This window comes from Capricornis sumatraensis, chromosome 11 (genome assembly GCF_032405125.1).
Source record: "Capricornis sumatraensis isolate serow.1 chromosome 11, serow.2, whole genome shotgun sequence".
Lineage (NCBI taxonomy): Eukaryota > Metazoa > Chordata > Mammalia > Artiodactyla > Bovidae > Capricornis > Capricornis sumatraensis.
In genome coordinates this window covers 50,019,936-50,035,963 of record NC_091079.1, presented here as the reverse complement: position 1 = coordinate 50,035,963, position 16,028 = coordinate 50,019,936, and the positions used below count along the sequence as shown (strand labels likewise).

The following is a 16,028-nucleotide window of genomic DNA, read 5'->3' as shown; positions in this document are numbered from 1 at the left end:
GCCTGCGCAGTCTCAGGGAGGGCGTGTATGTCTGTGTGTCTGAGGGAGAGAGAGCGAGAGTGAGTGAGTGTGAGTGCGGGGTAGGGTGGTGGCCGTTACGTTCGGGGCAACGGCTACGGCAGTGGAGAAGTAAGAAGAGAAACAACGTCCGGCGCTTCCGCCTTCGCTTAGGAGGAGGAGGAGCTGGTAGGGAAAGGAAAGTGATTCGCCCTGGGCCTGGACGAGACCGAGTCGGGCCGGCGGGGGTCTGGGCTATGAGCCTTTGAGGGTCGCTTGGGACGCGGAGCGAGACTCGAGAGCCGAGAGCTATGTCTCAGCCGCCGCCGCCGCCTCCGCTGCCGCCGCCGCCGCCTCCCCCAGAGGCTCCGCAGACTCCGCCGTCTCTGGCAGCGGCGGCGGCGGCGACTCCGGGGGGGCTCTCGAAGCGGAGAGACCGGAGAATCCTTTCCGGGAGCTGCCCGGATCCGAAGTGCCAGGCGCGTCTGTTCTTCCCGGCCTCCGGTTCCGTCAGCATCGAGTGTACCGAGTGCGGACAGCGGCACGAGCAGCAACAGCTGCTGGGGGTGGAGGAGGTGACCGACCCGGACGTAGTGCTTCACAACCTGCTGCGGAACGCGCTGCTCGGGGTGACGGGGGCACCCAAGAAGAACACGGAACTGGTAAAGGTGATGGGCCTTTCAAACTACCACTGCAAACTGCTGTCGCCCATATTAGCTCGCTACGGAATGGACAAACAGACTGGCCGGGCTAAGTTGCTCCGGGACATGAACCAGGGCGAGCTGTTCGATTGCGCTTTGCTGGGTGACCGCGCCTTCCTCATCGAACCGGAGCATGTCAACACGGTGGGCTACGGCAAGGACCGCTCCGGAAGCCTCCTGTATTTGCATGACACCCTCGAGGACATCAAGCGGGCCAATAAAAGTCAGGAATGCCTCATTCCCGTGCATGTGGACGGGGACGGGCACTGCCTGGTGCATGCTGTGTCCCGGGCCCTAGTGGGCCGGGAGCTCTTCTGGCATGCCTTGAGAGAGAATCTTAAACAGCACTTCCAGCAGCACTTGGCCCGGTATCAAGCGCTGTTCCATGACTTCATTGATGCTGCTGAGTGGGAGGACATTATCAACGAGTGTGACCCTCTGTTTGTACCGCCTGAGGGGGTTCCCTTGGGTCTGCGGAACATCCACATATTTGGCCTCGCCAATGTGCTTCATCGCCCTATTATTTTGTTAGATTCGCTCAGTGGCATGAGAAGCTCTGGTGATTATTCAGCCACCTTTCTGCCAGGCCTCATCCCTGCAGAGAAGTGCACCGGCAGAGATGGTCATTTGAACAAACCAATCTGTATCGCTTGGAGTAGCTCTGGTAGAAACCATTATATCCCGTTGGTAGGCATAAAAGGGGCTGCTTTGCCCAAACTGCCTATGAATTTGCTTCCTAAAGCATGGGGTGTGCCTCAGGACCTCATTAAGAAGTACATCAAACTTGAGGAGGATGGTGGTTGCGTTATTGGAGGAGACAGAAGTTTGCAGGATAAATACTTACTTCGGCTTGTTGCTGCTATGGAAGAAGTCTTTATGGACAAGCACGGTATCCATCCTAGTTTGGTGGCTGATGTCCATCAGTATTTCTACAGGAGGACCGGGGTGATAGGAGTTCAGCCTGAAGAAGTCACAGCAGCTGCTAAAAAAGCAGTAATGGATAATCGCCTTCACAAATGTTTGCTCTGTGGTGCCCTTTCTGAACTTCATGTTCCTCCAGAGTGGTTGGCTCCGGGAGGGAAACTGTATAACTTGGCAAAAAGTACTCATGGACAGCTGAGGCCTGACAAAAATTATAGCTTTCCCTTGAACAATTTGGTTTGCTCATATGATTCAGTGCGAGATGTCCTGGTACCAGACTACGGCTTGAGTAACCTTACAGCTTGTAATTGGTGCCATGGCACATCTGTGCGAAGAGTTAGAGGAGATGGGTCTATTGTGTATTTGGATGGGGACAGAACTAATTCCAGGTCCACTGGTGGCAAATGTGGTTGTGGATTCAAACATTTTTGGGATGGGAAAGAGTATGACAATCTACCAGAAGCTTTTCCTATTACTTTGGAATGGGGTGGAAGAGTGGTCCGAGAAACAGTGTATTGGTTCCAGTATGAAAGTGATGCATCTTTGAATAGCAATGTGTATGACGTTGCGATGAAACTTGTTACCAAGCACTTTCCAGGTGAATTCGGGAGTGAAATCTTAGTTCAGAAAGTTGTCCACACTATATTGCATCAGACTGCCAAAAAGAATCCTGATGATTATACTCCTGTAAATATAGATGGTGCTCATGCCCAAAGATTTGGAGATGTACAAGGACAAGAGTCGGAGTCCCCGCTCCCAACTAAAATTATTCTTACTGGACAGAAAGCAAAAACTTTGCACAAGGAGGAGTTAAACATGAGTAAAACTGAAAGAACTATTCAACAGAATATTGCGGAACAGGCTTCTGTAATGCAGAAACGGAAAACAGAGAAGTTAAAACAAGAACAGAAGGGGCAGCCCAGGACTGTATCTCCCAGTACTGTTCGTGATGGCCCATCCTCTGCACCTGCCACCCCTACCAAGGCTCCCTATTCGCCAACCACTTCTAAGGAGAAAAAGATCCGAATCACAACTAATGACGGACGGCAGTCCATGGTTACACTTAAGTCTTCAACAACCTTTTTTGAACTTCAGGAAAGCATAGCCAGAGAATTCAACATTCCGCCATATTTACAGTGTATTCGATATGGCTTTCCTCCTAAAGAGTTAATGCCACCCCAGGCAGGAATGGAAAAGGAGCCAGTTCCTTTACAGCATGGTGACAGAATCACAATCGAGATTCTGAAAAGTAAAGCCGAAGGGGGTCAGTCTGCTGCTGCCCACTCGGCCCACACTGTGAAACCAGAAGATAGTGCTGTCGCCAGCAGGCTGTCATCTAAGGAGCTTCAGGAGCAAGCTGACAAAGAAATGTACTCCTTGTGTCTTTTAGCAACGTTAATGGGTAAGATCAGCTTAACTCAGATGGTGTTTCATAACTGTAAATGTAATATACTGAGTTTTTCTCATGTCTTTGTGGAAAAAAATCTGGTCAGTGTAAAAACATTATATATTTTAGAAGAAAATTCTTTTCTTTCGTTTTTTGACAGTGGATAGATGTTAGTGTGATTCTCTGTTGAGTAAATACTGGGAAAACATAACTAAGAAAGTGAAAGTAGTCCCTTACTGTCACCAGATTATTTAAGTATAATGTATTGCTTGTTATTTTTTAAAAATCGTAGTGTAATAACTCCATTTACAGCCTTTTCCATTTTTTACCCCTTTGGCTGTTTCGAGCGTGCACACCTTGTCCCTTGTCATTTATTTTTAAATTTCATTTTCCTGTATGTCATGTGATTTCAGGACTTCCTGTTTGATGAATTGCAGTTTCTGGGTTACATGCTCATTGCACTCCCACCTAATAATTTCTTATCCATTTCCTGTTCTCCCTTTCCCAATCCCATCAGCTTTTTCTTATTTGTACATTGGGATTTGTGTTTTAAGTAATTTGCTCGGTGACTCTTTGCCATCAGTTATAATGAACTATTATATTATAACTGATGAAAAACATAATAAACAGAGGTAGATGTTAATGGGATTCCTTAAGCATTTCTTATTAATAATTCAACATAAAGAAAAATATATTGTCAACCAAATAGGTGATTTAAAGTTTTAAATGATTTGGGAAATGATCCAATGGTGTACTTTTTACATTATTTTTATTGGCTAATCTGTTTTTAAATTACTGTTAGTATGTTTTATTGAGGCGTAAAGTAGAAGTAAAACTGAAATATATTACATATTAGAGGGGCCTTATTTTTGCTGAGATGATATCTTTCAAGTAAAAAAGTGATCTGGGTTTTTTTTGTCTTTTCTAAGAGTACTAAATATCAGTGAATTGGGCCTTGACCTTCCAAAATGAAGATAATTTATTTCTGGCTTAAGTTTGGGGGCCTAGTTAATAGGGAATCTATTAATAGGGGATCTATCTATGCCAGTTTATAGCTTAATATTGCTGACTTTATTTTATCAGACTTAATTATTGAATTGGGGGATATGTCAAGAAATGTACTTACTAGGGGCACTTTACGTTTTTCTGTCTTTTAAGAGTTTTTAGTTTCTTGGAGACTGTGTGGAGTAAAGGAAAAGACTGATTTCTGGAGTCACAAAGTCCTACAATTTGAATTCTGGCTTCAGTACTTATTAACTTAGTGGTTTTAGGCAAGCTGCTTAACTGCTCAGGCCTTCAGTTGCTTCCTATACACAGGATTACCTCTTGTAGCTGATACTTAGGTAACAGTTATGTACTCCCAGAACTCTGTAAATTAAATAATACCAGCACAGAATGGGTAAACTTAGATGTATGCTGAAGGGACATTTTAAGAAAACCAGTAATCTCCAGGTCATAGATTGGTCAGGAAGAGAGGTCTTTCTCAATAGAAGAGGATGTGGCTCATAGCCAGCCTTGGATGCTCAGCACCTTGTATAGTGCCCGGCAGGTAGTAGGCACTTTGGAAGTTTTTTGATTGAATTAAATAGATGACATTAACATAGCTAAAGAAAGGCTATGTCAGCAGAAATGGAATGGATGGTCAGCATTGAACATTGAAAAACAGTTGAAAAGCAGAATTTGGCACTGTTTATACAGTGCTGTACAAAGGAGAAAGATGTGTCAACTCGGGCTCATGAAAATTCTGGTAACTGAAAGGTAATCTCTTTTGAGGGACATACTGTTTGATCAGTCCTCACCGTGGCCTGGCTGAAAAATCTGTATCCCTTTACCGATTCCATAGTCATCAACTTCTAGTCTAATCACTCGTTTAGCTTCCTGATGTAAGTATTGATGTGGAGGTGACAGTGAGGTGAGGCTTATATTCATTTGGAGGTTGTGTTCTCCATGGAGATTAAAAATGCAGTGGCACCAGTGAGATTATGATCAGTAGTCTAAAATTCTGGCCAGCATAATAATATATTTCTATTTCATAATGAAAATCAGTAAAATATAATTCTTGTTTACAGTTAGTCACTTTTTGAGTTTGACTTGAGGTTTCTGGACCTTAGTGTCTGAGTACTGGACTGTGGACTGCGAGGAATTGACTAAGATGATGTCTTCTTGTTAATGATCTCTTCTCTTTCCACCTCTGGCATTTATGTTGCTGCCCTTAAAAACCCACACATTTCATTAACTCTCCCATTTCTACTCCTGACACAGAATTTAAGCGTAATGCTTTGCTAATTTCATGGTGGTATTACTTGACTTTCTGCTTTAAAGTACAAAAATAGTGCCTGGCCCATATATTAGTCCCTCTGTAAGGATTAGTTTTCTACCTCTAATTCTCTCATAACTCTATTTGAATTATGTAGAAGATACTCTCTTTATTTGGCCATGCTGTGGGGCTTGTGGAATCTTAGTTCCCCAACCAGGGATTGAATTTATGCCCTCGGCAGTGGAAGCATGGAGTCCTAACCACATTACTGCCAGGGAATTCCTGGGAAGATTTTCTTAAAAGTGTTATGTTTGTAAAAAATCTCAGTATGGGGATAGCTAAGTAAGTACGCACAACCTTATGTGAATGAGTGCTGGCAACTCTTGATGTTTAGATTGGAGAGGGCTGGAAAATGGGAAATGACAGGGTTTACTAAGAAAATTGTAATTTCAAAGTGCAGAAATTGTGAATTACTGTGTGTTAGTTTAGCAAATAGCTCATCAAGCTTTCTGCTGTTCAAATAGCTGGCTCCTTCTCATTTAGGTTAAGGTTTGATACCACTTTCTTAAAAGAGGTTTCCTCCTGACCACCTTACCCAGGGGTAAGGGTTTCAGAGACCTTTGCTAAGCCACTCCAAGTAGGTTCCCTCTGTTATGGCACCCTGTTCATCTCCCTCATAGCACCTGTTACAAGTTTTCCTGATTTTATATGTTGGTTTACTTACTACCCTATCACCTAGTACTGGCCGTCACACTTACTAGGTGCTAAGTACCTGCTTGTTGAATGAATGAATGCAGATTCTTTCAGCAAAATGTTTGCTATGAGCTAGAGACTGTGCTGTAGATACAAAGATAAATCACACATGATCCTTGCCTTCCGTAAATTTACCTGTAGGGTCTCAACTGAGGACTTCCCATACTTTTATAGCTTTGATTTATAATTTTTATATTTAGAGAAAAAGGAAGCTGGAGACCTGTTGATGAAAGCTATAAAGATATAAGATATATATGTGTATATGTGTGTATAACGATTGTGTATCCTCATTAAATAGGCTGACTTCTTGATAGCCAGAGACATGAGGTTTCTGTATTGTTTTTTTAAGTAGGATATTTATTAAATAGAATTTATATCTATTATTTGTATAAAAACAGTAAGTGAGTGCATCAGTCTTTTGCTCAGTTCATGGAACTTGGCACTTTGAATCTAATGATTAACATTAGTTAAAAAAGGAATAACAGTGTTCTTACCTGTAATATTTCACAGATTTTAATCTTCTTTATCCAGACCACTTGGATGTTATAAAACAGTTTTTTACACTGTTCTCTTCATTATTTATACAATATGTGAGTGACTCTAACGCTGGCTTTTCAAAATATGTAATTAAATTTTCTTATAGGCCAGCTTTTTGTGGTAGATATGACAGACAGTACATTATCCACTGTAAATACTAGGCTAATTTCTTTTTTTTTTAGTATTATATTCCACAAAACTTTTCATTAATTTTCTTTTTCAAGAGATAAAGACAGATTTGTGAAAAACAGTTGGTCAGTTTTATGGGAGTTTTATACATACGTTGTCAGAGTTGCTTTGATGGAATTAAGCTACTTGTTATATGTACTCCACTTTACTGCGAAGATTAGCATCCTTTCAGGAGGTGAGAAACTACTTTCTATCTTCCTGAAAGAATGGCATGAGTTTTTAATATACAAGTTTAAATTACACAGCTTCTTTTTTTTTTTACACAGTTTTTCATAATTTCATAGTACTTCTTGATGTGGTAGCTGCCTTGGGTATTTTCAGAATCACATCTGGTATTCAGACACTTATTTTTAAGATGACTTGGAGTCTGAATATCATTATGGCTTCTTGAATTTTTTCTTCAAATATTGGGTGAAGGACACTTTCAAATCTAGATATTACTTAATGCATCTATTCTTAACATACTATCAGATAACTTTTCTAATTTATTTATAAACAGCATATTTCTAATGGGGGAACAGTTATAAAATTGAATAAAAGGAATGCATATAGATGTATCTTAAGGTAAATATGTATATTATAAATGGTGATTTTTATAATTAATTTGAAGATTAAGTTAAACATGATTCTATTTCTTTTTTTCTTCATATTTTTTCAATTATAAGATAATATTACTTTTAAAAATTCAAAGAACTCATTTATGTAGGGAGTAGAATACAATAGTTCTCTTACTCCCCAGAGACTCAGACTCTGTATGTTTGTGTTTCCACACAGTTAGGTTTGTGTGCATGTATGTGTGTGATAAATATATCTTTTAATGCTGATGATTACACTGAGACACGCATAAGGGACTGAATACAAGGAGAGAAACAAGCATGCCTTTCTTAGAAATGGTTTTGACAGTTGGTAAGGTAGATGGTGGGTGGTAAAGCATCTGCTTACAATGCGAGAGACCCAGGTTCGATCCCTGGGTCGGGAAGATCCTTTAGAGAAGGAAATGGTAACCCCCTCCAGTATTCTTGCCTGGAAAATCCTATGGATGGAGGAGCCTGTTTGGCTATAGTCCATGGGGCTGCAAAGAGTGGGACAGGACTGAGCAACTTCACTTCCACTTTTCTTTCAGTAAGTAAAGTCACTCAGTCGTGTCCAACTCTTTGTGACCCCATGGACTACAGCCCCCACGCTCCTCAATCCATGGGATTCTCCAGGCAAGAATACTGGAGTGGGTTGCCATTTCCTTCTCCAGGGGATCTTCCTGACCCAGGGATCGAACCCGGGTCTCCCGCATTGGAGGCAGACACTTTAACCTCTGAGCCACCAAGGTAGAGACAATTGTAGATGGCAGAATCTGCAGGAAGGGTAGAGAGATGGCAACAACTTTTTCAGCTAATGAACACCTTTAGAATTTTTTCTAGTAGAAACAGCCCCAAGTTCCTAGTTTAAATGTACATTTTGGTCAGTTTGTTTTATGGTAATAGGTATTCGAGTTCAGAATTAACTTAGATATTTGGGGAGGGGGGACTGTAAATAGTATTTCAAAATTGATTTTGTTTTTCTTATTTTAATAACTTTCACATATATGTTAGATTTTAAAATCTTACTTGCTTTATAAATTGCCAAGTAGAAACTTCAAATTGCCTTTTTAAATATCTAAAGTTAGAAAATTGGAATGATAACCTTTTAAACTCACTTTTAGCTTCATTATTTTGTTGTTAGTGATTAACTGATTTTTTTTCTAAAATCTAGAAAAAAATCATTTAAAAAATTATTTATTTTAACATTCTTTAAAATTTTTATTTCTTTTTAAAGAGGAAGAAAATTAGACAACCAAAGGGAAAATCATCCATACTATCACTGCCATATATAATAATTACTGTCAGGTGGGAGAATTAAGATTATTAGGAAAAAAAAAATTACTAGGAAGGATTTGAGGAAGACAGGGTATGAACAGAGGTTTTCTATGGTTGTGTTATAGTCTTTTTTTGTACAGTTATGCACAGTATGTTCAATGTAAGTATTTTACTATTGTACTATGAAGAAGGAGCTGAATTAAAATAAAATAAGTGGAGGCTATCAGAAGAATATGAATTAACATTTGGTAGATGCTTTATGAGACTAGTACTCTCCTCTAAGAATTTGCTTTCCAGTGAAATGGTAGAAAGTAATTCTATTCATGCCCCCTCCCCCGCTTTTTTTTTTTTAGAGATTACTCTTTTAGCAGTTTTCAAATACAGTATTATTAACTATAGTTACCATGATATACGTTACATTACTGTGATTTGTTTATTTTTTAACTCCAAGTTTGTACCTAAAAGTCTTTACCTTTGTTTTTGCCATGATTTTATTAAATTCATGAAGAAGTATACAGATAGTACCATTAGTTAACATTTTATCCAGATAGCATTATAGAAGAGTTGTCATTATAGTGCTTAAGCTAAGTTTTTTCATGGACTCCTCTCAGGCATTATTAAAAGAAAAAGCCTCATTTATACTATGTATTCATTACATGAATTCTAAGTGCTCCTGTCTCTGCAGCATTGTGCCAGGCCTTGGAAGTAGAAAGTCAAATGGGCCACTGACCTTTTCCTGACTCTGAAAAGCTTCTGATATAGAAAGGGAAACAGAAAAGTTAGTTCAACCTGCCTTGTGACCAGGGCTGTGGTGTTCAGGAGCAGCAAGGAAGGAACTTCCCTACCCACCACTGAAGAATCCTAGAGGAAGTGACACCTAAGTTGAGTTTTAAAGAATGCATAGCTATTACTGGCCTTTGGGGAAATGGAGCACTTTGGTGGTTTGCTTTGTATAAATCAAGATTTAATGAGAGATGTGAGGTGAGAGTGAGGACAAGGAATCTTAGGCTGACTTATATGCCATGAAAAGAGACTAGACCTTTTGCCTTATCGTATGGGGGAACCATTAAAGGTTTAACTCTTAAGGCTGTGTGGAGGAGGGACTTGGGGAGAAGAAGATTAAAGTGAAAACCAAGGATGAGGCAGTGGCAGCCCTTCAGGCAGGAGACAGGCCTAAACCAGGGTAGTTCTAGAAGGGATGCGGAACTGTCCATGGCTGATGGGAGACTTACGCTCTGTCACAGTTCCTGCTTTCTGATCCCTAATCCCTTTCCTTGGTTCTTTTACAACAAACATGACTTCAGTGGAAGTGTATATATTAACACCAAAGGCAATAATTTGCCTTTTTTTTCTTCCAATCAGTCGTTGATGCTGTAGGTTTCTATAAGAAGAGAGTGTGTTGATGGTTATGCCAAATTTGTTCTAACATGATTGACCTTTAGTATCGGTTTAGTCCGGAGAAGGCAATGGCATCCCACTCCAGTACTCTTGCCTGGCAAATCCCATGGACTGAGGAGCCTAGTAGGCTGCAGTCCATGGGGTGGCTAGGAGTCGGACCCGACTGAGTGAGTTCACTTTCACTTTTCACTTTCATGCATTGGAGAAGGAAATGGCAACACACTCCAGTGTTCTTGCCTGGAGAATCCCAGGGACGGAGGAGCCTAATGGGCTGCCGTCTATGGGGCTGCACAGAGTCGGACACGACTGACGTGACTTAGCAGCAGCAACGGTTTAGTAACTGTGGAAAGAGTATAAGCTGTAGAATGTACCCAGGATTCAAACCGAGGCTTTGCCACTTAATGGCTGTTTGATCTTGGGAGAATGATTTACACTCTCTGAGCTTGTCTCTTCTGTGAAATAGGGCTCAGTTGTGAGGAGAAAACGAAGCCATGTGAGGTACCTGCTCAGAGCTGAGTGGTGGTGGTTTAGTCGCTAAGTTGTGTCTGACTGTTGTGCTCCCATGGACTGTAGCCCGCCAGGCTTCTCTGTCAGTGGAATTTTCCAGGCAAGAATACTGGAGCAGGTTGCTATTTCCTCCTCCAGGGGATCTTCCTGACGCAGGGATTGAACCAGCAGCTCCTGAGGCTCTTGCATTTCAGTGAGATTCTTTACCACTTGAGCCATCTGGGAGGAATTTAGATGGTATCTATCCTTTCCTTAAAGCAATAGCGTATGCATACTTACTGGGGCCATATAGTCTGAAGGGGGTGAAACTTGGTTCTTGGGGGAGGGTAAAATAAATCTTACTCTATTTAATGAAACAAGTGTAGGATATACACATAATACCGGATAAACAGTGTGTCTGTAGTATTCAGATGTCATTAGGAAGGCAGATTAGGAAAATAATGTCTAAAAACAATCCTTAGGGAGATGATGAAAACACAGGGTTGATAAGCACTTCAGTAGAATTCTTTCTTTTTAGAGTTCTGCCTGCTTAAGTAAGGAATCATCTGGTTTATAAAGTAGTACTAAGACACATTTTTCTTACTAGTATTTGGGTGGTCAGTTCTGAGCAGTTTATTATTTTGGCACCTGTTTAGATTCCGACCCTGGGTCGGGAAGATCCCCTGGAGAAGGAAATGGCAACCCACTCCAGTACTCTTGCTTGAAAAATTCCTTGGACAGAGGAGCCTTGTAGGCTACAGTCCATGGGGTTGCAAAGAGTAGGACACGACTGAGCAGCTTCACTTCATTTCTAGATTCGGACCAAATAATTAAGTGCTACCATAAAATTTTTGATATGCTTTGATATTCTAGAATATTTGACGATATCCTAGAGTATTTTATAAAATACTAAGTACCTTTAAGATAACATTGATAATAACTAAATGAAAGGTTACCACCAGAGAAATAATCCAAGTAAAGTTCAATGATAAATTCAGCAGTCAGAACTTCTGACAGAGTTGTTAACGTTCTATATTTGGCAGTTCTTATTAATATTCAAAATTTTAAATTAAACTTCTGTGTTCACCCTTAAATATTGCCATATTCCGGTTGCACTGTATCATTAGTGAATGAAGTGTTTATGTGTAAGTAAATGTTCTAATTAACGGAAATGCTAAGTGCTGAGGCTTTTTATATATTTTAGGCTTTGTTGTATACTTTTAAACTTTATACTTTCACCAACTCCCATGCAGATTTTCATATTCCTTTTTATGAATGTGGGAAGGGGTTAGAGCTCTGAGAGATTGTAGGTACAGAATGCTTAACTCACATCATCATAACCTCCATTCAAAGCTCAGATCCAACAATATCATCTTCTAGTAAAAATCAACTTTAAAAAGTCTTGAGTATAAAAGCAGTACTACATATACTTTATCAGATTAGAAAATAATGAAACCACACACACACACAAAAACCATATTCCACAAACCAAAATAACTTTTATGTTCCTTCCATTCTTTGTTAACTTCCGGGATAGTGGTTATCATTCTTAACTTTTTATTTGAAACTTCTTATTGATAATAGGCACTTCAAAGGGTGTTCTTGAAAAATATGTTTCTGTGAAATGGTGGTTTGCTTGTGGCTATTTTGTGGGCTTCTGATACTTATTCTAAATCTCATCATTCCGCCCCCCCCCCACCAAATGTCTGTTTTAAAAAGTCAACTTTGGAACAACAAAATACATTAATTACTTATCTTCAGTCTACCTATTTACTTTACTCCCTAGCCCTTTCCATCTGCTTTTATTAGTTGTAACATAAATATAGAATATATTTTTTATATTCTACTTTAAAACATAAATATCTTTCTATAACCTTTTCTGTTGTTCTAGTCCATAGTTGCATACTGGTTTACTTTAAACTGGATTGAGTCTTCATGTATATTTTGTTTAATATGCCCAGTATTGACTCATGCAGTTTTAAAGTCATTTTTGAATTAGGTCCTGTGTTTAAAAACTGGGAGAATTGACATTAGAAATTTGGATTTCTGGCTTCTCTTAAAATGCCATTTGTTCTTGAACCATTGGACCTATATTCTTCTGTGACAGCACTTGGCAATGGCTGTCTCATTTAGAGGAGCCATAGTCCCTCATTCCACATTGCTCCCTGGATGATATGTTATACTAGACTGCATTGCTCATTTAGAATATCTGCCTTACAGTCTCTGTTTGAGGCTCATCCATATTAAAGCAAGCCTGGGTTGAACTCTCTGGTTTTCTGCTAATACTGTATCTTTTTATTTTACAGGAGAAGATGTATGGTCTTATGCAAAAGGTCTTCCTCACATGTTCCAGCAGGGTGGCGTATTCTACAATATTATGAAGAAAACCATGGGTATAGTTGCTTTCTGATTTTATTCTTGGATAATATCTCCACTCAAGCTATTATAAGGTTTTAAGAAAGTTCAGATAATATTCTTCTAAAATGATTTCCAGTGTTAGGGTATATATTCTTCTTTATCAGGCTGCCTAGTTAGAATGAATTATTATCCTGATAGGGTCAACTGTTTTCTGCTATAATATTACTAAAAATCTCCTATCACTTTCTTTTTCATATTTTCTCATTTAAATTGTGGAATTAGAGGCCAGTTTATTTATAGTGCTAGTGTCCATCCCAGAATCAGATAATGCAGCATTTTGTTGTTGTTGTGTTGGACTGTGATTACTATATACCTCAGTATTTTCTGGAGTCTAGGAAATAATTCACTTTATATATAACTTCTTTTCACATTGTGTATGTATTGTTTATAAAGATATGTGCAAGTGTGTAACTGTTATCTTCAGAGTTTTAAGGTGTTAAGAGAGAGATTGCTAGTGTGTATGTTTAGACACCATATGTTTTTTCAAAGATTTAATGTGAATGCTTTTGGCTTCTGACTTTTATCAGTCTGGCTTTCTCACTTTTTTACCTACCTGACCTCTTTAGACCAAGTGCATAATCTCTATTTTATGTTTTTTCTTTCTCATGTACTTTTTATTCCTTGTTAAAAAACAAAACCCAATTTGGCTGTTGTAGAAATGTTCACACATATAAAAGTAGCAAGAATAATGTAATGAACCCCTATTTACCTACCACCCAGGTTCAGTAATTATCAGTACATTTTTATCCATCCCCTCTCAAATGGACTGTTTTAGAATAAATCTCAGACATAATTTCATCTGTAAGACTTCAGTATGTATTTCTAAAAGTAAGAACTGTTTTTTTAACCTTAATACCATTATCACATCTAAAAGATATGAACAATAGTTTTTAAAAATATCACCAGGCAGTATTTAAATTCCCTTGATTTTTGATTGTTTAAAAAAAGTGTTGTTTTTTTTTTTCCTTTTGATTTATTGAATCAGGGACCAGAAAATGGCCAGTTGGCTTGCTTCTTTTCTCCCTCCCTCCCTTTCTTTCTTTGACAAGATAATTGAAACATAATTTGCATATAATAAAATTCACCCTTTTTAGGTACATGGGCATATGAATTTTGACAAACATATGCAGTCATGTAATCACTACTACACGTAAGATAGAGAATATTTCTACCATTCCAAAAAGTTGCCTTGTGCCCTTCTAATTAATCCCTTACCTCTATCCCTAGGCCCTGACAGCCACTGATTTGATTTCTGTCCCTATTTGTTTTCCTTTTTCATATCACCATACAAATAGGGCCATATCATAGTTTAATCTTTTGTATCTGGCTTTTTGATTGAACATGGGGGTTGGCAGACTACTGCCTGTGGGCTATTTCAGACTCACTGCCTATTGTATATAAAGTTTATTAAAACACAGCCACTCTTATGCTTATATAGGACTGCTTTCACAGTGCACTGGCAGAGTTGAATAGTTGTGACAAAGACTATATGGTCTACAAAACCTAGAATATTTATCATCTTGCCTCTTGACCAAAAATTTTTGTTAATTTCAGTTTTTAATGTAATGCTTGAGATTCATCTCTCTGGTTGCATATATTAATAGGTTATTCATTTTTGTTTATTTTTTTATTGCCGAGTAGTATTCCATTGTGTGTATATATCACATTTTAAAAATCCTATGACCAGTTGAAGGACATTTAGTTTGGTTTTAGTTTTGGGCTTCTGTGAAGAAAGCCACTGAAAACATTTGCGTACAGGTCTTTGTGTGAACGGATGTTTTCAGTTTTCTTTGGTAAATACTAAATACCTAGGAGTGGGTTTGCTGAGTCATGTGGTAAGTATATGCTCATCTTTATAAGAAAGTTCCAGATCATTTTCCAAAGTGACTGGATCATTTTGTATTCTTCAGCACTTGGTAGTATTGGTGTTTATTTTTAAAACTATTCTAATAGATTTATATTATTCTCTCATAATGGTTTTAAAATGCATTTCTCTAATAACTGATACTGAGCATCTTTTTGTGTACTTATTTGTACTGTGCTGTGCTTAGTCGACCCTCATGTTCGACTCTGCAACCCCATGGGGATTATTCTCCAGGCAAGAATACTGGAGTAGGTTGCCATGCCGTCCTTCAGGGGATCTTCCAAACCCAGGTCTTCCACACTGCAGGTGAATTCTTTACCGTCTGAGCCACCAGGGAAGCCTGTGCTTATTTGCATCTTGTTATTTTTTGGCCCATTTTAAAATTGGTTTAAATTTTTTTTAAATTGAGTTTTGAGAGTTCTTTAGATATTCTGGGCACACATCATTTATCAGATAAGTATTTTGGATATATTTTCTCCCAGTTTATAACCTGTCTTTTCATTCTTTCAGCATTATCTTTTGAATATCAAAGGTTTATAATTTTGATAACCAATTTAATAGTCTTTTGTGATTCATACTTTTTGTGTCCTATCCAAAAATCTTTGCCTAATCCAAAGTCACAGAAATTTTCTTCTGTATTTTCTTATGGAAGTTTTATAGTTTTAATTTATATGTAGGTATATGATCCATTTTGAATTGATTTTTTAAATATGTTGTACGGTATAAGATGAGGTTCATTTTGTGTGTGTGTGTGTGTGTGTACATATCCAGTAGTTGCTCCAGCACCATTTGTTGGAAAAGGTATACTTTATACACTGAATTATTGGATACTTGTATTCAAACATCAATCGACCATGAATTAGACACTTAAAAAATCAATTGACCATGAATTAGACACTTGAAAAAGGTGAATTATATAATCAGTAAAGTTACTTTTAAAGCAATCAGTTGACCTATTCATGTGAGTCTATTTCTAGGATCTCTTTTCTGTTTTGTTGATCTGTATGTTTCTCCTTCCACCAATACCACAGTCTGGATTACTGTATTTTGGGTTGAGAGTAGATATTCTTGCCTTGTTCCTGGTCTAAGGGGGAAAGCATTCAAACCTGTAGGTTTTTCAGAAATGCCCTTTATCAGTTCATTAATGATTTCATAGTATTGTGAATGGATGTTGAATATTATCAGATGGTCTTTCCCTACATCTATTGAAATAACATTTTAAGGCTTTTCTCTTTAGTTTGGTGATAGTGTAAATTACATTGATTTATTT

General features: G+C 38.6%; 1 protein-coding gene across 1 annotated transcript in view; it reads left to right on the top strand.

Moving 5' to 3' along the window:
* The first annotated feature begins 308 nt into the window (after positions 1 to 308).
* VCPIP1 (valosin containing protein interacting protein 1) overlaps positions 309 to 16,028 on the top strand; it is a 28,666-nt gene continuing 12,946 nt past the window's right edge. The window contains exons 1-2 of the mRNA XM_068983402.1: positions 309 to 3,021; positions 12,783 to 12,869. Coding sequence (XP_068839503.1) covers positions 309 to 3,021; positions 12,783 to 12,869 — 2,800 coding nt within the window. The remainder of the gene's footprint in view (positions 3,022 to 12,782; positions 12,870 to 16,028) is intronic.